The 22,760-nt window shown below is 49.4% G+C and overlaps 1 protein-coding gene across 2 annotated transcripts; it reads left to right on the plus strand.

Moving 5' to 3' along the window:
• The first annotated feature begins 1,221 nt into the window (after positions 1 to 1,221).
• Positions 1,222 to 21,522, plus strand: USP49 (ubiquitin specific peptidase 49). Of its 2 annotated transcripts, XM_039382306.1 has the most exons (7): positions 1,222 to 3,332; positions 10,079 to 10,221; positions 11,175 to 12,582; positions 13,221 to 13,425; positions 15,250 to 15,358; positions 16,051 to 16,256; positions 17,224 to 21,522. In XM_039382306.1, the coding sequence occupies exons 3-7, from the start codon at positions 11,203 to 11,205 to the stop codon at positions 17,412 to 17,414; spliced, it is 2,091 nt and encodes a 696-aa protein (XP_039238240.1). In that variant the 5' UTR covers positions 1,222 to 3,332; positions 10,079 to 10,221; positions 11,175 to 11,202; the 3' UTR covers positions 17,415 to 21,522. The 2 variants fall into 2 exon arrangements, with proteins under 2 accessions (XP_039238240.1, XP_039238241.1); XM_039382307.1 differs by lacking the exon at positions 1,222 to 3,332 and having other exon boundaries at positions 8,906 to 10,221; positions 16,051 to 16,105; positions 17,224 to 17,340.
• Positions 21,523 to 22,760: the final 1,238 nt, after the last annotated feature.

Below are 22,760 nucleotides of genomic sequence, written 5' to 3' on the forward strand. Positions count from 1 at the left end.
TTGTAACTCTGCTGACTGGAGTGCAAGAGGGAAAAACACATCCTGGGGCACAGGAATCCCTGCAGAGGGGTGGAATTGCTAAATAGCCTGCTCCAGCTTGGACTTTAAAAAGCAAATAATAGTTTGGGGTGTGGTGTAGATTCGGGAAAACTTTCACACTCAACCTCTGAGCAAGTGCACTGAAAAAGAAACTCCTTCCCCCCCTCCCTCCCCGGGCGCAGCCAGGGCCGGCTTTTCAAAGCCCCAATTTACTGGAGCAGAAGCTTTAGAGCATTTCTGGGCTTTTCAGGCCTTTCAGGCAAACCATGGAAGATCGAGTCAAGAGTTATGGGCCACAGCTGTGGCCCTGCATTGAGGGTTCTGTGGGAGATCAGCTGAGCTGATTAGGGAACGGGGAGCACGGCTCCCGGCCCTCATTCCCTGTGAAAGGCAGGTCCATGCCCTCATCCCGGCCCTCATTCCCTGTGAAAGGCAGATCCATGCCCTCATCCCGGCCCTCATTCCCTGTGAAAGGCAGATCCATGCCCTCATCCCGGCCCTCATTCCCTGTGAAAGGCAGGTCCATGCCCTCATCCCGGCCCTCATTCCCTGTGAAAGGCAGGTCCATGCCCTCATCCCGGCCCTCATTCCCTGTGAAAGGCAGATCCATGCCCTCATCCCGGCCCTCATTCCCTGTGAAAGGCAGATCCATGCCCTCCGTGGAGGAGCACTGCCTTGGGACCATATTTTCCCATTCACTTGCAGTGGGCGGCTGAGATTTGATTAAGAAATACTGTCCTCTAATTCCATTCTGCCCCTTCTCTCTCAGGCTTTGAAAAGCCTCTGGAGACAATCCCGGGGTTTGAAGTTGGGACACAAGTGGTGTGGAAGGAGGGCCTGGGAGGGGAGGTGATGAAGATAAGTGGATTTTAGCTGGAAATGCTGAAAGAGTGGCCTAAGGAGGGCACTCAGAGCTGGCTCCTGGTTCTGCACTGCTGGGGCTTTGTTCCCTTTTCCCTGGGAGGGATCAGTGTCTCTAAGACCCACTCCATGCCAGTAAGTTCCTGACAAACGTGCTTTCCTGTTCTTCAAACAGCAAAACTCTGTTTTATATTAAATCGCAGAATGGTTTGAGTTGGAGGGACCTTAAAGCCCATCCAGTGCCACCCCCTGCCATGGGCATGGGCACTGTCCCAGGTGGCTCCAAGCCCCGTCCAACCTGGCCTTGGACACTTCCAGGGATGGGGCAGCCACAGCTTCTCTGGGCAACACAAACACGAAAAGCATGTTTTGATTTTAAAGACAAACATTCTAGACTTAGAATGGTATTAATTACACCGAAAAAAATCCATGTTAACAGTGTGCTGTTCTTAAAAGAAAAAGAAAGTTAAATCAGCTGTTTATTCACTGGAGTTGTGAGAAACAGCCCTTAGCTTGGATTTAATGATGTTTAATCATTCTTTCAGAAACACAAAGGAGGTACTAAAAGCTGTTCAGCTGAGCTATAAAGAACTAAAAGCTATAACTCAGATTCAAAAGTGATTTAGTTCCAGAGGTAAGTCCATAATCCGACCAGTCATGAGTTAATCTGTCATCAGACTAAGACTAGAAGCAAATCTATTTAACTAAGAATAGTTAATTCACCTGAATCAGAGCAAGGCTGAAGATCCTTCTCACAAGAGTTTATTTTGAGAAAATATAATATTCATGCTAGAGAGTAAAAATAGTGAGTGGCTTTCAAAGGGAAAAAACGTGCTTTGGAATTTGCACTGCTCTTCTTCTGCACTTTTGAGGATGGTTTGACCTGCTGGTTGGACACAGTGGAAGTGAGGCAGCGAATAAGGAAGAAAATACCCTGTTTATCATAAAATTGGAGGGGTTTAGGAGCAGCTTTTTGTGGCATCAAACCCAAATTCACCTCTCCCTCTTTGCTTTCCTTGTCCTGTTGTTCCATCTCAAGGCAAATTGAAGGGATGAACTCTAACCTCTTAGTAGGATAATTTATTAAAATAACAGCTGCTCTAGAATCGGGCCTGGGTTGATCTTCAGTTCTTAAGGAAGATTAACAACCTGAGGGTTCACAAATGGGGTTCTCAGTTCCGACCTCGTGCTGTGGGGAGGACAAAGGCACCCCTCAGATCCTGCCTGGAATTCCTAAAAAAAAAAAGGATTTTGGCCAGAACAGGATTCAAAATATTCAAATTAGGAATAATTCCATGGGGGGGGGGGGGAAGGTGCATTTGGGCAAGTGAAATTCTCCCTCATGTGACAGAAACAGAGGCGTGAACCCCGTGTGAGGCTGGGAAGGTTTGGGACTGAAAACACAAATCTTAGTTTTGTTGATGCCACTTCAGGTCCCCGTTTGCACACTGAGGAAGAGGAGGGTTTGCTGGATAAATTTGGTTTTCCCAGCACAAAACAGGCCCATCAGTCGAGCAGGGGAAGAGGATGTGTAAATCCCTCTAATTCTTTGTTGACAAGAAAACAGAGGAGCCCTTGGTCGAGCCCCATGGTCTGAGTGTGGGGGGTCAGAGATTTGCTATTTCCAGAGCTGGGGATGTGGGAATGCTTATGGATACTATACAGATAAATACCATGGAGCATCCTGGGCTGATGTCTGGGGTTTGTTAGTCAGACAAATGAAATAACAAAGTCCTGGCTGCATTTGGATAAATTGGTCGCTGTGTTTCGCTCCATCGACCCATTTATACATTTATATATAAAACCCAGAGAAAATTTATTGCTGTTCTGTCTCACTCATTTGGGGTTAAAAAAAAAAAACCCACCAATAAATTGATTGGCAAGTGAAGGAGAAGGAAATGATGGAGAGGTGTGTCAAAACCCTTCGTTATTTTTGTCTTGTTGTAATCGCTGCTCCTCAAACATATTAGAGGCACCTTCCCTGCTTAAACCACAGCCTGTGGAATATTGCACTTCTATTTAATGCTCTTTGCCTGTTCATTATGGCTGTGAAGATAATAAGGCACAGCCTGCTGGGGTTGTCTGGTGCTTTATTGCTCTGGAGATGGCTCTGACATATTCGTTTGACTGATGGCTCTCGGCGCTGTATCAGCTGCGGTTTGGGGTGGGTTTGTTAATAGTCTGTCGGAGATTCTGCCAAGATGGATATGAATTAAAATGTGGGAGGAAGAACAGCAGAGGACTACCCAGAACTTAGCAAGTCTTCACTCTGTGCCGTAATCCCTCTTTGTGTCTGTCACAAAGGGATCCTGGAGGAGGCTGTTATTCCGCTGAATCCCGGGGCTGCTCACGGATCCCTGCGGCAGCGCCAGGACCCCGACGCGCCGGAGCTGCCAAACTTCCCCTCGTCCCTGGGCCACCGAGGGCTCTGGGTTTGTTTGCTCCGAAATTCCCTGTGTTTTGATACGGAATTAGTCAGGTTTGGGAACGCTGGGGGGGGACGGGGCGAGGTGCTCCGGGGTCAAAACGTGACCGGCTCTGCCCTTGCAGTCCCAGAGTCACGGAATCGTTTAGGCTGGGAAAGACTTTAAGATCATCAGTCCAAAAATGATCAGCAGTCCAACAATTGCTGATGTTATTGTGAAGGCGGGTGGGAATTGATGGGATTTTCCCTGTCAAAAGGCTGAGTGTGCGATTTGTAATATTTTTAATGTATGATCTCTGAACTGTTGCCGTGAACTCAACTCTGAATGTGCTGTTCCTGTGACAATTGGTAGTAAATGTGATGTACTGAACATGAAAATAATGGTTAAAGAGCGTGGGCAAAAGAAAAAAAATGCTTTCTGCAATCTGGAAAAATGTGGGGTTTTGTGTGGTTGGCTGTGATCAAAAGGATTGATAAGGCAGGGAAAGTGGGAAGCCAAGGGAAAGGCTCTCAATCCCTGTTCCTGCTTTGTCAGGCCACGCTGGGATGGACGGGGCTGCTTTGGTTTAACCTGCTCCTTGGTAATGGTTCTGGAGCTGCCACGTGAACCTGGGCACAGCCCTGGGCCCTCCCTGTGCCTGGAGCAGGAGTGGTGCCCCGGGCAGGGGAAGTGGGGAGGGAAGCAAAGCCCCAGGTTTTGCTGTGAGTCCTGACAGTTTTGGGACGGGAAGGGGTGAAAAAGTGAATTTCCCCCTGATTGGGAGGCAGTGCCACTGATTTTGTGCCCCTTAAAGCTCCTACCCTGGCTGAGGTGTTTCAGGAGGAATGTTTGGAGGCAAACAGGTAGAAAGCTTTAGGACACTATTACATGTAACTCTCTGTCACAGCTGTGGAGACAATTCTTGGGGAATTCGTGGATTCTGTCAAGTTGGTCGCTTGACTGGTGAAGTGAAATTATAACTTTGCGTCGGGCAGTCGGTGTCTCCTTCCAGCCTGTTCTGATTCTGCTCTCTTTCCTGTTTGAGTCTGATAATTCAAATTGTATGTGTTTGCTGTAATTGCTTCAGGCTTCTCCAGATGGAAAAGCCAGGGAATTGCTGCGCTGATTCCTTCCCTTTCGGGCTGGTTCACGAGGACCGGAGGAAACTCTGGGAATTGTTTTAATGTCCAGAGAGGGCCTCTGTGCACAGGGTGTGCAGGTTGTGTTTCTCAGCTTACTGACACTGCAAAAAGCCAGCCCAAAAATAAAACCTCGAAGCCTATGGAAAGAGAGGGGAGGAGGGATTTTATGTGTTGTAATAAATGAAGAAGCATTAACTTCTAGAAAGCTGTGAGCTAAGGTGTATATAGCATTTTAATAATGCTTTTTAACATCCAGAGTAGTTAAATAGTAATTCCCACATTTTCAGGGACCTGTAGCACATGGATCTTGTTTGTTTGTGTGTTTTACAGTGACTCTAAAGAATATATAGTCAATATTGCACATGGACATTGATTCTTAGAGCTAAAGAGGTGAAATTAAAAATACAGGTAGCTGGGATGTTACCTGAGGTTTTAGTCAATTATTTCTATTTATCTCTTAGATGAGAGACAGTGTGAGTTTGGCTCGATAAGAATATTCCTATTTCATCTTTAAAATACTTTAAATTATAAAAACTTCCAAGTTTAGACTGGTGTGGCTGGGTTTGAGTGGCAGTGTGAGCACAGAGCAGCCCAGTCCCGGGGGGAGGGAGGGATTGCACCTTCCCTCTGCCTTGCCAGGATTGTTTGCAACCCCTGAGCTGCAGCTCCATTTGTAGGGAATGTTGGACTGGCTCCGGTTTAATGGGATCTTCCTTGGGAAGGAATGTGGATAGAAGACACATGTGTAGGGATTTGTTGGCCTGTGTGAAGTTGGAATTATGGCTCTTGGAGGACACAGCAGTGCCAAGTCTTTTGTTGGAGTCATAAATTTATTCCAACCCAACCAAAGGAGTTTGGTGGCTTTTCTGGCTCCTTGGAGTTCACCAGAAAGCAGAGAGAGTGTGTGTGTGTGTGTGTGTGTGCCTGCAGGGAGGTTGTTCTGGGGAGTGCAGCTAAACCAGTTCACCAGGACTGAGAAGAGCAAAAAAAGGCAGGATAAGGTTATTTCATCCATTCCAGGCACTGACTTGCTTTAGGAATGGGGAATATTCCTCTAAGGACAGAGGATGGGGACGTGGTGGTGACGTTTTTTGGTGCAGCACTTCCTTTTTTCTAACAGAATATCAATGATATGAGTTTTTCTGCTTGAAAAAATGTCGTTGCCAGAGTCTTTGAGTGGTGAGGAAGAATTCAGGAGGAATTTCCTCATGGAAAGGGCACTCAGGCATTGGAAGGGGCTGCCCAGGGAGGTGGTGGAGTCTTCACTCCTGGAGGTGTCCAGGGAAGGACTGGAGGTGGCCCCCAGTGCTCTGGGCTGGGGGACAAGGTGGGGATGGGGCACTGGGTGGACTCCATGGCCCTGGAGGGATTTTCCAACCTCAGGGATTCTGGGATTCTGTAAATACAGGGCTTTGCTGTGAGTACACCCTTAGAACTGGAACATGAATGCTTGAGCAGGAGTTTTTTTCCCCCATCTCCAGTGCAGCTCAAATTACATGTTTTCATTAGACATCTGGTTCAATAATTGGTTCCTCACAAACGGGGAGGTTAAAACAATCACAGGAATAACGGGTTGGAGTCGTTGTGTGCAATTTTGGAGATCTCTCCTCTCTGCTATCGCCATGTTTGCGTTTTTGGGTGTTTGCAGCAGGGTGGAAAATCCAGAGTTCCACATAAAAATGGGTTATTGGGCAGGGGGGAGTGGAAAGTACTTGGGGTTTTGCATCTAAATTTTTAAACCTATTTCACAGTATCATAGAATCACAGGATGGTTTGAGTTGGAAGGGACCTTAAAGTGCCACCAGTGCCACCCCCTGCTGTGGGCAGGGACACCTTCCACTGGCCCAGGTTGCTCCAAACCCCGTCCAACCTGGCCTTGGACACTTCCAGGGATGGGGCAGCCACAGCTTCTCTGGGCACCCTGTGCCAGGGCCTCACCTCCCTCACAGGGAAGAATTTCTTCCCAGTATCCCATCTAACCTTCCCTCTTGCAGTTTGAACCCATCCCCCTTGTCCTGTCACTGCAGTTTGACCAAATGCTGGATATTCTTTAGGTAGTTTTGATGGAAACCAGGAATACCCAAGGATATTTTTTCCTACAGTGTTTTAAAACAAAGTGAGAAGTTAAAAAAAAAGGCAAGTGTGCTTTATTTAATGTGGGACCAATTCCCACTGGGCTGGTGAAATGCTGCTGTGTTTCACTTCTGCCATTCCCAGGAGAGGGAGGAAGGAATGAATGAAAGAATCATTCAGGCTGAGCTTCCCACCTGTCCTGAAAGATGATTTCCAGGAGTTTGTGCCAGTACTGAACACTCTTGGACAAGAGTGGAATCAACTGTTGGACAAATAAAAGATGCATCATTCCAAGGCCAAACGTGCAGCACCTCTCCTGAGCCCTGAACTGTTCTTTTTGCTTCCTGCAGATTGATTTAGAAACAGAAAGTAGCTGGTGTCAACAGATCCCTACAGATGTCTTTAATCAGGTTCCAAATGTGTAACAATGGGACAAAGAAACGTAATGAAATCATGTGGTTTATTTTAACACTCTTTTGGGGTCAGGAGCCAAATTGTTTCTGCTGCATTTGGTTCTTGAAGTTGTTAGAGGTTCTTGCCATGAGTTTTTCCAGGGTTATGAGCCATGCAAGGAAAGAAAGTAGGGTTTGACCCAGTGTTTAAGTGATTTGCAATGTGAGAAATACTCAAAATGTCTCTAAAATATCATTGGCTAAACTAATGTCCTTATTTTTCTTTTATTTCCTATTACTTTGTTGCAGTTGTATTCATCTTTAGTGCATTGCAGTGCAGCTCCTCCTGCTGCTGGTGCCTCTTCTCCATGCAGAGCAATCAAGTCACCCCTCCTCCCTCCTTTCCTTCCCCCAGCCCTTATCAGGGAAAGATCTAAGTAGGTGAGAAAGGAGGAGTTTATAGAGATTCTTTAAAATGCCATCTACCTTAATGGGAAAAAAAAAATTTGTAAACCCAAGAATGAAACGTGCTGACCTGTAATTGCAGAGAGCAGAGCTCTGTGTGTTTGTTTCCAAGGCTTTTAAAATCCAAGGTGTTGATTCTCCATCATCAAACCCTCGTGTTGCTCATGGTCTGTCACACCAACCACAGCAATTTGTGCTCAGGGCCTGCAGCCTCTGAGGCAGCTCCAGCCCTGTGATCTCAGCCAGCTTTGTTTTCCCCCTTGTTTACAGGTTCTGACTCATGGTTGTGTCCTCCTTTAATCCCAGCCCTGTCATTCCTCCTGGGAGCCTGTTCTTGGAGGAGGTTGTGGCAAAACTGCTTGTGTACCTGTGGAGAAGAGAGGGGGAAACTTCTGTTCTTAGTCATGTGCCAGTGTTTGGTGGCTCATTCTGCTCTCTGGGGTGTGGGGGCTGCAGGGCTGGACCTGCACCCGCTCCAGCTGCCTTTGGATCGTGGGAGAGCCAGTTTTAATCCTTTTTTTTTTTTCATGGAAGGGCTCAAAAATACGAGTCAGTAATAGAAACCTTTAATGTGAGGGTGAACTCTGAAGTGTGGTGGGTGGAGAAGCCCCTCTCTGAGGAGAAATGTATCATTCAAGTGGTTTGGGGTTAAATAAACACCGTTTCTTTCTAACTTTGAGAGCAGCCCAAGGTACAGGGAATTAGGGCTTGGATTTGCAAGGGAATTATCCGTGGATACCTAAAGAGAACCAGGTGGGGAGTATCACATGCAGCATCAAAGATGCTTTTGTGCTGAGAATTACTGACTTAAGGTGTAACAAAGCTGCTCTGTCAACTGACCCACCGTGTCCAGGGTCTCTTTCCCTTTCCAAGCAGGAAATCTCCCGGCCCACACAGGAAAAGCAAAAGCAGTTGACAAAAGGCTGGTGATTTATCTCCTGACAGCCTCCTGCATTGTCAAACACGGTTCCCTAATGCTCTGGCTCTGGTGTGGGATTGATTTCCTGGTAGCCTGTTACCCAGCTGGAACCAGCACCACTGCTTCTTCTTCCTTGGAAACTGGGGATAAATTCGGTGTTTTTTGAAAACCCTGTGTCCTGAGAGCTTGCAGGGCTGGTGAGCAACTGGCTGTTTGATTATTCTCTAGCAAACTGGGTGTATAAGGCCCATTTTTTGTTCCTCAGAACACGCTGGTGAGACTCAAGGGTTAAATTCCCCACACTGTCGCATATGGCAGTGAGCAGAATCACAGATGTTGATGATACAACATAATTAGTATTCTTTTATGTAAATGAAGGCTGTCAATGTTACCATAGTGTCTATACTCTCTCAAGCTGGAATCTCTGCCACTTGGTCTCACCAAGGCTAGACAGGATTATTCCAACAATTTTTTTATCCAGAGCTGAGGAGAGAAATAAAGAAAGAGAGGGGGGGAAAGAGTCAGGGAGGAAGGTGGGGAGGGAGGAAGGAAGGTGGGAAGGGATGTTTCCAACTTGGAAGGAGGAGACCAAACCGATCCTTTGTTTAGCTTAGGATTTCCAAAAGTGCCTTTCCAGGTCCTGGGGTCTGGGAGGGAATGAGCCCAGCCCAGAGGAGGGGTGGGGAGGTTTCTGAGCTGGTTTAATAAACAGCTCCAATGGTTCTTTAGGCACCGTGGGTCCCCCCAGGAGGTGGGGGCTGAAGTGGCCACTTGAGCTTTAATCTGGAGTGGAGGAAAGAACTGAAGAGCTTTGATTTTTTTTTCCTTGAGAGATTCCATCTTTAACAGCAATATCACTGAAAAAGGCAGTGATTAAAGCAAACTTGCATGATTTAGGACCACTAAAAATCTATTTTCTTAGCCTGGGCCAGGTCTCTGCCCACCCATCCAGGTGAGAGCTCAGTACCTGTGCCAAAGCTTTGGCAGCATTGTGCTGGGGCCTTTGTCGTGTTAAACTTTGCCCCTTATGAAATGATTTTTTAACCAAATATTCTGTGTGCCAGGTCCCACACTCTCTGTGCCATCTGTAACCACTTTGTGCCTGGGATTGCTGTCCCCTGTCACTACTTTCTGTGTGCTCAATACCATAGTCGTAGCTGTGGAAGCAACTTAATTCAGTCTCTCCTGGATTATTCCAACAGATCTGTTTTTACAACCTCTTCTACCTTTTGGCAGGTTTTTACCCATTTTTCTCTCCTCTGTAGTTCTTATTTTGCTGCAGTTCACACTTGACAACTCTCCATTACTTCCTTTTTATTGTTTGAAGAATCACCTAGAAATGAAATGTATTCAGCACAGCTCTTTTTTTTTTTTTTTTAATCTTTCCCCCCTCTCCTCCCCCCTCGTTCACCGAGTGATCGAAGCCGCCAAAATCCAAGTGATCACAGGAGGGGCACGTTTTTCCTCACTTTTTTTAAACTCCCATTTTTCCTCTGCCATATGTTGGGTCATCCACTACAAAAGCCTCACGATGGAGAGGCTCCATGTGATCAGCAGATCTACAGCTCGCCCAAAAATGAAAGCAGAAAATGAAATTCCAGAGTGCCTCTTGCGTGTGACGTGCCTGAACATCTGAGAATTTGGGTTCCTGGCTGTGAGCAGGCTTTGGCTCCCAGATAATTCTGGTGTCTGTAATAAAAGTGTGCTGAGGGGGTTAATGGTGCTCCAAAGCAGCCCTGCCTGGGTTTGTTCCCGTGCATCACCAGGATATTCTCTCTCCAGGGCTTTGAAGATGGGCTGCCTTGCAGTGAAGACTTAACTGGTAATTAAATTCTCCCAGAAGCGCCAGGACTGCCGTGGACCATGGGGCTGCCCCGTGCCCGGGATGCTGCGTGGCGGAGGAAAGGATGTGTGACCAGGACTGCGTGAGTGGGGGGGTGGGGCTGAGCTCCTGCCCTGGCATCAGAGCCCTGGAGGGACTGCCCAGCACTGGCACACCAGGGTTCAGCTGGGCCTTTGGCAGGGCTGAGTGTCTTTTGCCAAAATGGGGACACTCTTTGCACTCCTCGGATCCCTGCCTGGGTTTCCCCGCAGTTCCGGTGGTCGCTGAGTAAATCTGCTGCTTTCTCTGTTTGTGTCTCTCTCTTGGACACACACAGATTTTCCTTTAGGTTTCCCCTACACGTTGAATTTTTTTTTCCCATGCTGATTTTTTTTCCAGCACCGGAATGTTTGGGAGGCTGTGGGAAATCAGGGAATTCGGGGGCAGAATGAAAAAGCCTGAGGACAAACGCTCTGGTTACCACCATTAGCTGATATTTCAGTGGCTTCTGCCTGAAGTCGGTAACCTCAGCCTGGTTGCTGATGACATGCATTCCAATTCCAAATTCCTTTTGAGTGTATCAATTTCAAGGGGGCAGCAAAAGATCAAACGTGTGTGTGTGGACTGAATGAATCCTTCTCTCCGTGGATTGGGTCAGACGTGCTGGCAGCTGCCTGGGCCGGCCTTAGGAGACAGATAGAGCTTTATTCTCTAGACCTGGTCCATCCAATATCTTTCACTGGTGCTAAAAACTGCTTTAAAAAAAAACTGTGCACGGAAATAATGTCGTTGGCTGAGGGGTTGACAAGACACGACATCGGTGTTTTCATAGGTCTGGTACAGAAGGAGGGCAGTGGGCACGGCCCCAAGGCTGCTCAAGGAGAGTTTGGACAATGCTCTCAGGCACAGGGTGGGATTTGGGGGCATCCTGTGCGGGGCCAGGAGTTGGGCTTTGATCCTTGTGGGTCCCTCCCACGATGAAAGGAAATCTTACACGCGTGTCGTGGCTCTAAAATCCTTCTCCTTTCCGTTTTTTTTTTTTTCTTGCCTCCCCAGGTCAGAGCGGCGACGACTCCTGTGAGACATGGATAGATGCAAACATGTCGGGCGGCTACGACTCGCCCAGGACCACTCGATCCTGAACCCCCAGAAGTGGCAGTGCGTGGACTGCCAGACCACGGAGTCGCTCTGGGCCTGCCTCAAGTGCTCGCACGTGGCGTGCGGGCGGTACCTGGAGGAGCACGCGCTGCGCCACTTCCAGGAGACGCGGCACCCGCTGGCCATGGAGGTGCATGACCTGTACGTGTTCTGTTACCTGTGCCAGGACTACGTGCTCAACGACAACCCCGAGGGGGACCTGAAGCTGCTGCGGAGCTCGCTGTCGGCCATCCAGGGCCAGCGGCGGGAGCCCCTGGCGCGCAGCGGGAGGACCCTGCGCTCCATGGCGCTGGGCGAGGGCGCGCGCGGCCGCCGCGGGAGCCCCCCGGGGCAGTCCCAGATGCTCACGGCGCTCTGGCACCGGCGCCAGGCCCTGCTGGCGAGGGCGCTGCGGACCTGGTTCCACAAGAGCTCTCGGGGGCAGCTGAAATTGCAGCAGGAGAGGCAAATGGAGGAGCTGGAGAAGAAGAAGGAGGCGGCTCGGCGGCGGCGGCAGGAGATGAAGAGGCAGCTCCTGGAGGAGCTGGCGAACACCCCCCCCAGGAAGAGCGCGAGGCTGTTGTCTCACGTGCACGGGGAGAACTTGATTCCAAGGAAATTCAGGGAGGTGGCCTCCTCCCCTACCTCAAGGCAGGTGCAGAGCAGCAGGTTCAGACAGTTCTACTCCATCCGGCGCCAGCCCCTCATGACCCCCGGGGTCACGGGGCTGAGGAACCTGGGGAACACGTGTTACATGAACTCCATCCTGCAAGTGCTGAGTCACCTCCAGAAGTTCAGAGAATGTTTTTTGACACTTGATCTCTGCGAAACAGAAGAACTCTTGGCTAAAACTGTGAACGGGAGGGCCAGGATCCCTGGCAAACTGGCAAATGGGTCTGCTGCTAATGAGTCAGGGAAGACTGACAAAGTGGGATCATCTGGCACGCAGAGCTCGCCAGCTGGCTTGAATGGGAGCTCCTCCATAAGCCGGAGCTTAGAACTGATCCAGCCCAAGGAGCCGAGCTCAAAGCACATCTCCCTCTGCCACGAACTGCACACCCTCTTCAGAGTGATGTGGTCTGGCAAGTGGGCCCTCGTGTCCCCCTTTGCCATGCTGCACTCCGTGTGGAGCCTGATCCCGGCCTTCCGGGGCTACGATCAGCAGGACGCTCAGGAATTCCTCTGCGAGCTGTTGGATAAAGTCCAGCAGGAGCTGGAGTCGGAAGGAACGAAGCGCAGGATCCTCATCCCCTTCTCGCAGAGGAAGCTCACCAAGCAGGTCCTCAAGGTGGTCAACACCATCTTCCATGGGCAGTTGCTCAGCCAGGTACGGACCTGCTGTGGCACAGGGATCAGTTGGAGCCGTTCACACTGAGGAGCAAAGGCTCTGCGTGTTGAGGACCCCCAGATATGTGAGGAGTGGCTCAGGAGCAACTCCTGGGGAAGAAATCCCTTGGGTTGCTGTGCAGGTGTCAGCATTTCCATATTTGTCACATGCATTATAAATTCACTTGGCTTCTGTCACTTCAGGGTGAAATCTGCACAAGTACAGAAGTTCTGACCCCTTAGATTGAAGTTTTGAGTGTGATTTTTAAAGTGTTTTTCCTTTGGTTTGTCCCTTTTTGGTGGTGTTTCCATGCCTAGGAAGAATACGATGAGGGTCACAAGCTCTGTGACAATTTTTTTGCCAGCATATGAAAGTCATCTTGGGACACCAAATGTGCCAGCTGTGAGTTGGTGTTTCACCTGTAAAGGTGTTTATCTGAGGAAGGAAGTAAATCCCAGAAAGGTGAAGAGAGAAAGAAGTTTTAAATGATTTGCTTTCAGACTGGACATGAGAAGTGTTTCTCTTGTCTCACAGGTCTTTGTGGAACTGCTCTGCCTTTTGGGCACGAAGCTGCCCCGTGGCTGTGACACCCAGTGTGCAGGTACAGAGCAGTGTTTGTGTGTTTGTCCCATCCCCAGGTCACCTGCATCACGTGCAACTACAAATCCAACACCGTGGAGCCCTTCTGGGACCTTTCCTTGGAGTTCCCCGAGCGCTACCACTCCCTGGAGAAGGGCATTGTGCCCGTGCAGCAGGCAGAGTGCCTGCTCACCGAGATGCTGGCCAAGTTCACCGAGACCGAGGCGCTGGAGGGGAGGATCTACGCCTGCGACCAGTGCAACAGTGAGTGGGCTCTGAGGCACCAGCTCTGCGTCTGAGGGGGGGTTTGTGTGCCTGGAAACGTGTCTGGGTGGGAAAACTCTGTCCTTCCGTGCTGCTTTGGTTCCTGCCATTGGTAGATGCTGCTCCTTTGGGCTCCAGCTGGGACCTGACATGTCATTTTTGCATCTGATGTGTCATTTTTTCTCTCATCTCTGCCATTCAGCAGCACAATTCACTACAGGTTTGATACAAGCCTGGTCAGAACTGCCCTCGCTTGTGTTAGAGGGGACTTCCAAGAATTTTTTGGGAGAGAGGGGGTTGGATTTAGAGGCAAAAGAAGGGCTTTGTCCCCCGTGCTTTACTCATCTCTGCGTGGCAGGAAAGCTCTTCTAACACATCCTCTCTATGCTGCTTGTTCTTGATTGAATCCTTGACCCAGAAATCAGAGTTCTCAAGGTTTGTAGCTGTGCTAGGTGAGAGTTTCATCCCTGTGTGGGCATTTGTTGGGAAGCACTGACCTGGCATTATCCAGGGAGGCTCAGGTAATGTGTTATTACCTGTGAGGTGATGCACAGATTTTGCTGTGCTCAGCTAGTAGATGACTTTGCTTTCCTGCAGCAGCTCTGAGTGAAAGGTCATTATATCCCTGAAAATCACTTTAGCCTGTGTATTACCATTCAGCTCAGCTACTCTGATAAGCTGGATTTGGATTCTTTTTCATGCAGGTATTTATGGCAAACGTTCATTCCCTTGGGAGGAAAATGCCAGCGATTTGACTTGCATTGCAACTAAGCAGCTGGAGTAGCAAATACTTGTAGAGATCTGTTCTCTATCAACTGGCAAATCTGTTACCAAACATCTTCTCAGAGTGTTAGGAAATAATCCTTGACTGGATGTTCTTGGAAAAAAGCCAAATATGATTTGAATGGATTCTGATTCACAAATAACGTTCACAAATTGTCGATGCGGATGAGTTCAGCTTCATCTTAACTCAGTTTGCTTTGATTCTTTGTGAAAGCTGAATTTTAATGGTTACTTCAGAATTAAATGGCTCGGGAAGCATTAACCAGCTGGAAAGAGCCAGGGAAAGGCACCAGCCTGAGTCCAGGTGCCAGGAATGATCTGGGCAGTGCGTGTCAGACGTGCCGGAGGAGGAGGCACCCATCTGCTCTGAGCTGGTGCACTGAGGTGCAGAAATCTAATTAACAGGTACATTTCCTATTGGAAGCTCTGACAGCCACCTGTCTTCCTCCTGGGACAGTCATATGTTCAGTGTCCTGCAAAGAGCAAGCCCTGGGAAGAGGAACCGTTCTCCCTCTTCTCCAGCTTTGGTTCAGGGGCTGTTTGCTGTTGGTGGGACTTTGATGGAAGCATTTTCTGCCTTGTATTAATACCCTTGAGCTAGTGCAGGCTGCTACAAGCCTCATTCTAGTGCTGTAAGGAGCTCAAAGTAGCAGACAGAATAAAATATCAGGTACTGCTATTTGTGTGCTGGAGTTGCCCTGTGGGAACTGGAACTGCTGCAGCCTCAGATGTCTCTGGCCTTGGCTCTATCTTAATATTCCTGCTGTATTTCTCAGGGCAAAACATCAGCACGAGCAGCTTGAAGGTGACAACTGATTGTGTGATTATGAGCATCACAAAAGGGGGAGTTTTGGTCCTAGAGAAGTTCCTGTGAAGGAATTCATGAGTATTTACCTGCGTGTCCCTCCCCAGCACACCTGAGCTCGACTGCTGCTGGAGTAAAGAGGCCATCACGTGCTGTTCTTCTCTTCTGGGAATTAATCAAATCCTAACAGTCTTTCCCTTGATTTTTTGGTGGTTTTTTTTTTTTTTTTTTGTCAGGCAAACGGCGAAAGTCTTCTCCTAAACCTCTTGTTCTGAGTGAAGCTAAAAAGCAGTTGCTGATCTACAGACTACCTCAGGTCCTCCGGCTGCACCTTAAACGCTTCAGGTGAGGGGACACGCCCTGGGGTCAGCAGAGACACTGCCCTCTGCTTTTTGGGAAGAACTGTGGGCCCATAACTTCTCCCATGTCCTGCTGAGTGCAGGTGGATCACCTCTTACCCATCAGACGTGTGAAACCCTCTCACCTTGCAACCAGGGGCAGTTTTGTGGCGTGCAGATTTGTTTCTGGCATCTTTTCTGCCACGGCACCCCGTGTAATGTTTTGTAAATATTAGTCCTGATTTCCTTGAATTGTCCTCGAGGGCCTTTGCTGGGTTTGCAGACAGCTTGGGAGGATGGCTGGGAGATGATCAGTGGATGAGCTGAGAGATTTGTTAAAGGTGGGAGGTTGTGAGAGTTAAATGCCAGTATTGTGTATTTACCTGTTGAATAAATGGCAGACAAAGCTCAAAATATTATGAAAAGCTTCTAAAATGGTTAGACCAGGTGTGTGGGGGGGGTTTATTGACAGAGCTGAGGATTTTAAAGGCTGTTTGGCTGTTGTGATCTCAACAGTACCCCCGCTAATGCCATCAGTGACGGAAGGAGCTGTGTGTGAAAGGTGGCTGTAGGAGATTTTCAAGTGAAAACAAGGGAAACAGTTAGTGATGCTTCACTGGGGGGTTGTGGAGCAGTGTCTGCCTGTGCACCCCCCCAGCCCCGAGCAGACCCCGAGTCTCTGATCCCTTGTGTTTGCAGGTGGTCTGAGCGCAATCACCGCGAGAAGATCGGGGTCCATGTCCTCTTTGACCAGGTATTAAACATGGAACCTTACTGCTGCAGGGACTCCCTCTCCTCCCTTGGCAAGGAGACCCTTGTGTATGACCTCTCGGCTGTGGTGATGCATCACGGGAAGGGGTTTGGCTCAGGACACTACACAGCTTATTGCTACAACACGGAGGGAGGTGCGTGTGCCTGGGGACGGGGGACCCCACCCCACAAACTCCCCTTTGATCCCACAGGCGGGGCCTGGCGTGAAGCTTTGTGCTTCCAGAGCTCCTCGGGGCCGAGCTCAGCAGTTTGTTTGCCCCCGGGTTGTGGTTCCTCGTGGCACAGGGGTTGGGTTGTGGTTCCTTGTGGCACAAGGTTTGGGTTGTGGTTCCTCGTGGCACAGGGGTTGGGTTGTGACTCCTCGTGGCACAGGGGTTGGGTTGTGGTTCCTCGTGGCACAGGGGTTGGGTTGTGACTCCTCGTGGCACAGGGGTTGGGTTGTGGTTCCTCGTGGCACAGGGGTTGGGTTGTGGTTCCTCGTGGCACAGGGGTTGGGTTGTGACTCCCCGTGGCACAGGGGTTGGGTTGTGGTTCCTGGTCGCACAAAGCCCCCGCTGCGGCTCCGCGGCCCTCGGGGATCCTTTTCCTGCCCCCTGGGAGCACCATGAATGCTCCATTTTCTCAGGCAGAGTCACTCCGTGGAGCTGCTCCAGCTGGGTGTCTTTGCTCAGTATCCTTGGGACGAGGAGATAAACAGAAAGTGTTTTGAGCCTGGACAGGAACTATTCATGAATAACATCCGCAGGGGGTGGTGAGGCTCCAGCAGCTGAATTAGCATCCACTCTGCCTGCTGGCTGGAGGAAGGGGGACAAATTGGCCATCTCCAGGGGATTCTTGTCTGCCTAATTGAGCTTTTGGGATGTTATATATCACTGATGAAATTAATATTTGGTATTTGTAAAGCACAAAAAAAAAAAAAAAGGGAAAAAAAAAAAGGCTCAGAATGTTTTCCAGATTAGAAACTCCAAAGCATCTGTGGAGGAATGGACAGAGATGCCTTTTTTCCTGCATTGTGGATGTTTCCTATGAACAGTTTCAAAATGCATTCAGGAGGAATCCTGCCTCCCTTCCTAATGCCCTCTTTCTCCCTTTGCTCCCCAGGGTTTTGGGTCCACTGCAATGACTCCAAGCTGAATGTATGTAGTGTGGAGGAGGTGTGCAAGACCCAGGCCTACATTCTCTTTTACACTCAAAGAACGGTGCAGGACGAAGCAGGAATCTCAGAAAAACAACTCCAAGCTCAGGTGCCACCCAAAACCAGTGACAAGGACAGAAGACTGACATTCCCATGACGGGGAGCCCTGTCACTCCATCAGCACGCTCAGCTCTTTCTGGAACCATTGGTGTTCACAAATTCCCTCCCGTGGGGAAGAACACTGGCTGCAGGAGGGGGATCAGAGCAGGATCGTTGCCACCCCGGGTCTGGGAAAGCCCACTGAGCTGGGGAGTTCTGACACGTCAGGTCGTTGTCAGAACCTTGGTTTTAAAGAGTCTCGTTGCTGAATTAGGCTCACAGAAAGGAAATTGGGAAGTTTGATGCTGAATTTCATCTCATCTCAGAGGAGCTGCGTGAGGTCTGTGACAAGTGAGCACAGCCAGGAAAGAGGAGCATCCAGCTGGCTTCAGAGCCCTTCAGTCCCCACCAATCCTGGGCAAACTGCAGCAGGAGCAGGTACAGTCCCTTCCCCTCCAGTGGCCATTCCCACTGCCAGGGGAATCACAGGCACTGCCTGCAAGGGATTGGCTGCCCCGAGAGCTGTTCTTGCTGCAGAAATGTGTAAGTTCTTCATTCTTCCCCCAGGGCTCAGCTGCCCCTGTGACACCGATTTCTCTGCCATCAGCTGGGGGCAGAGCCCTGGCTGAAGCTTTGCCAGCAGCTCTGTGTGTCAGTGCCACTGGGGCTGTGTCACACTTCATGGTTTATTCTCTGGGCTGAACTCAACTGGCAGCTAAATTCACTCAGAATGTGATTTTAATACAGTTCTTCTCTGGAGAAAGTGTGTTCAAACACAAAAAAAAAAACCTGTAATAAACCAGGAACGTACCTGTGTGCCAGATCTGGCAGCAAAACCAAAACCTGTGCTCCAGGTTTCTGCTGGAGGGGCATCACTGTCCCCAGGATTAGAAAGTCTGTGGCTTGCACAGCTGTGGCAGCAGAAGTTGGTGGTGTGGAGGCATCTCACAGTGGCAAATCACTCTTTATTACAAATGTGGCTCGTTTTCCTCAGGGGAGCAGTGGTGGGAGTGCCACAGTGTGGGGCAGAGCTGGATTCTGTCACTGCCTCTGGAGGGGGAACAGTCAGTAGTTGTGGTTGTCACACGAGCCCAGAGCAGGGGAAGGTGGCCCTGGATCCAGGCAGTGCCCAGAATTCCCCCTGTGAGGTTTTTGTTCCTGCTGGGCCATCAAGGGAAGGAATGTAGTTAAATCTCAAAATTCCACGTTGAGTTGGAAAGGCTGCAAAAATGTCTGTATCTGAAATCATCCTGATTTTAGAATCCTGTGAGAAACACAGAGCCTTAGTGGACTATTTGTAGTCACTTCTCAGCCTACAGTTGCACCTCAGGTGTGTTTTTGTAATTTGGGGTTTGGCTGTTCACGTTTCATGTTTTAACCTGAATATGGAACTGCAAAAAAAAAAAAAACAAACCCAAACAAAAACCCAACACGTGATGTCTTTCAATCTTGGTTATTTTTTTAATTGTTAAAAGGTGAAATAATCTAAAATACGAGGTTCTTCAAAAAAATGGTTCCATTTTCAGGTAGGGAAGTTCCCAAAGTGTGTTTCTCCTCCTTTCATCCTTGTCAGTGTTTGCCCCTCAGACACACACGCTGTCGTGGGAGGGGTGAAAAGGGAACCCTCCCAAATCCCACTCCTCTTCCCACTGCCACTCCTGGGACTTTTACCCCCCTGTCCTTGGGCAAGTTGAGCACAGCAAGAAGAAATTTGGGTTGTGCCAGAGCTCAGCATCACACGAGGGCTCTTCTGCCCTTCGAGTTTCCCATTTCCTGTGCTCTTGACCAACATGCTGCTTTTTTGAGCCTAAAAGAATGTCTTTTTGACAGTTCAGTGTCGTTCTGAGACCAGATACTCTTTATTTTTTGGAGACAGTCCTGATGAAAAAGGTATAGTTTTGGTTCTCTAAATGTTGCAAGGGCTGGAAGGATTCATGAATGTCTTTGTGTTTACTGGGTGGGGGACTTTTGGTGCTGCCAGTAAATGAAATCAGTAATGATGCAAAAAATGTAAAATAGGCCAAACTGAGATCCAATAGCAACAAATGGGACTGCAGGGGAAGCTGAGTTGGGCTCAGCCAGGGAGAAGTTGACATTCCTGAAGGAATCAGAAGTGCTTGTGATTGTCAGACACGTGATGGATTCGTTCTGGAGCAGAATATGTTCTGTGAGGCAGAGAAAATTCAAATTAAAGGCAAAATAGTGCTTAGAAACACCTCATCTGAGGTGTTTTCCCCATACTTGTGTCCTTCCAGGCCTGCCTGCCTGCCCTTTAAGGGGATTATTTGTGGTTTGCTCTGCTCCCAACTGGCCCTTGGGTTCCCTCCCTGCATCCCAAAGCCATGCTGGCCCCTTTTTTGGATAAAAATCCCATAGAAAGGCAAACCCACTGCAGCTTGAGTTGTTCCTGCAGCGAGCCCAGGCTCTGTGCCATCAGTGCTCATCTTTTGACTGAGTGTTTGGCATTAATCTTGGAATTCAGCTGGAATTGCAGCTGTCAGGGGGGGTCACAGGGAGCTGGGAGTGTTCCCGCAGCCAGGGTTTGTAGGATTCGAGGTGACATCTCTAGTCATGAGTCTCCAAGGGGCATCAGCTGAGCTGGGGAGATCCTGCAGCCAGGAAAACGATAGCCCTGATAGGGAAGGAATGAAGTAAACTCAGATAAACCTGCCTTTTCCAACACTGTGAGGTTTCTGGAGTATTTAGCTTTTCTTTGGAAGCGACAGCGTATGGCACTTTTGATGCTGGTTGGTTTATAGTTGGCTCCTGCAGGCTTGAGACAGGCAGAGCCCAAGGCTCCCTCCATGTGGGCACTGTTTTAGAGTGTCCTGTTTGCCAGGAAGTCTCATGGAAGTCACCCCCTCCATCAGGAAGGTGAAAATACTGCTTGGAATTCCAGGGAAGCCACTGAGGTGTGTCTGACAAGGGGCGGCCTCCAAAGCAGATCTGCCCCTGCTTAACCATGTGGCTTCCAATTCTGCCCCTGCCCTGATGCAGATTTAGAATTAATTCCAGTTTTAGGCTCTGTTAGAATTAATTATTAGAATTAATACCAGTTTTACAGGTAGATGAGGTGACTCAGCTCCTGTGAGGAGTTCAGCAGTCACAGCTGGGAGTGCAAACCAAGTGTCTGCAGCACAACCCCCTTTGTTTTGGTCCAACTGGGAGTAAGCCTGTTGTTCCATGTGCTGGGAGTCCTGTCCTGGGGACCCACTCTGGCAGCAGGAGCCGTTTGCCTTGAGAGATGCTCGGAGCAAGTGGGAGGTTCGTGGCACCTCCCAGGTTGTTGTGTGAGGAGCAGGAAGTCAGGCTTGGGATGTGCAGCCGTTGGGAGGGAACTGTTCCCAGCATATCCTTATCCCATCCAACCTGTGACTAAATGGGATTTCCTTAATTCTTAAGAGAGAAGAATCTTCATGTATCCATGGCCAGGTGTCATCCAGCATCTGCTGTAGCAGTTGGAAGCCACTTTACTGTAGGTAACTTTTTTCCACTAGCAAGTTGGTTACATAAATTTGCCTTTATTATCCCTTTTCCTGCCTGTATTCCCAAGTTAAACTATGCATTCCACAAAAAAAAAACAGTTTCTCTGCAAAGCACTGAAAAAACCTTCCAATTTTTTACCCCCAAATAAGTCTCTGGTTCAGGTTCCTGGCAGGGGGCTGTTGGCACAGGCTGGACAGGAGAGGAGTTTTCCCTCGGTATGGAATCCCCTGGCAGCCCTCGTGAAAACAAGAGGGAAGTGCTTGTTTGGGTGAGGAGCCAAGCTGGAGCTTGGGTGGATTCCCTGGATTTTTCAGTGGATTTAAGTCAGAACAGCCTCGTGTTTCTGCTCCAGCTCCATTCCTGACATCACTAATGAGTTGAGCTGACTTGTGCCAGGCTGGGAGTGTCCTCCTCAAGGACACTGCCAGGCAGCAGCAAGTGAGAGAGAATCCAGTTAATCAATTAATTAATTAAGGGCTAAAAGGATGGTGAAGGCTCTAGAGAGGCAGCCATGGGAGGGGTGGCTGAGGGCACTGACTGGGCTTGTTCAGCCTCGAGACTGAGGGGAGACCTCAGGGGGCTGCAGGTTCCTCACGAGTCCAGCTCTGATCTCTGCTCCTGGGAGCAGGGACAGGCCCCAGGGAAGGGCTGGAGCTGTGCCAGGGCAGGCTCAGGTTGGATCTCAGGAAAAGGTTCTTCCCCCAGAGGGTGGTTGGCACTGCCCAGGCTCCCCAGGGCAGTGGGCACAGCCCCAAGGCTGCCAGAGCTCCAGGAGGGTTTGGACAACGCCCTGAGGGACAGGGTGGGATTGTTGGGGTGTCTGTGCAGGGTCAGGGGTTGGACTGGATGGTCCTTGTGAGTCCCTTCCAGCTCAGGATATTCCATGGTTCCTGACTGTTCCTGGCAGTCTGTCCAGCTGCCTCCTGATCCCCATCAGCTTTTCTTCCAGTCAGGTTTGTTCCCAACATCCCCCGGTCACCCCTGGCAGCCTCCATGGGCACGGCCTGGCCCCTGCCTGACCCCAGGCTGGGGGGTATTAGTGTGAGTAAATCAAAACTGAGATTAACTATAAAGGGACTGAAATGTTCTAATTAATCCCCTTTTCCTGCAGAAACTGTTTCTGCATAACTTGGATTATCCCGACTTCAGAAGAATTTAGTTTCTTTACAGGATGTCCAAACACCAGCTTTGAAAACAGCATTTTTAAGGATTTTTATGGGGAGTGGAGTGAGGGGTTTTTTTTGGGGGGGGGGGGGGGGGCAGGTGAGGGGCAGTTCTGTCCTCCAGACGTGGGAACAGCTGCTCCAGGAGAATGTCCTGAACTAAAACCCTGTGAAACTGTCCAAAGAATGTGAAGCCATGCTGCACCCCACTGCCACGGCTCTCAGGGCTGGGAGCTCCTCCTGCTCCTCCACAGCACCTTCCAGGAGCTGGTGTGTAACCCGTGAGTAAATCCCAGGAGCTGGTGTGTCCCCTGTGAGTAAATCCCAGGAGCTGGTGTGTCCCCTGTGAGTAAATCCCAGCTCCCAGTGGTGCTTCCCTCGTCCCCCGGCCGCTGGACTGTTCCAGCCTCAGCCCTGGGCACCCCATGCTATGCAACACCAAATGGCTTCTCCTCCCACACACAGCCATCATTCCTCTCCATACCCCAGCTTTATTCCACAGGGACATTCCCCAGGAACCCAGGTGGTTGGAGTTCCCCTCGGGCTCGTCCCAGTTTGGATTTTCCTTTGCAGGATCAGTGGATGGGTCTCGGGTGCAGCCCCAGGGCTGGGCTTGGCCCTTTTGTCTCTCGGGTGTGAAATATAAATCATGTTTTTATGATTTTTTTGTAAATCTTTACTCTTTTTACACCTTGTTTTTGTAAGCTGAAGTTTCTTATTAAAAGAAAAAAAAAGAAGAAGAAATTCCAGAGGGC

The sequence above is a fragment of the Pipra filicauda genome, unplaced genomic scaffold (assembly GCF_003945595.2).
Source record: "Pipra filicauda isolate LSUMZ 115617 unplaced genomic scaffold, ASM394559v2 scaffold264_size1072897_pilon, whole genome shotgun sequence".
Classification (NCBI taxonomy): Eukaryota; Metazoa; Chordata; class Aves; order Passeriformes; family Pipridae; genus Pipra; species Pipra filicauda.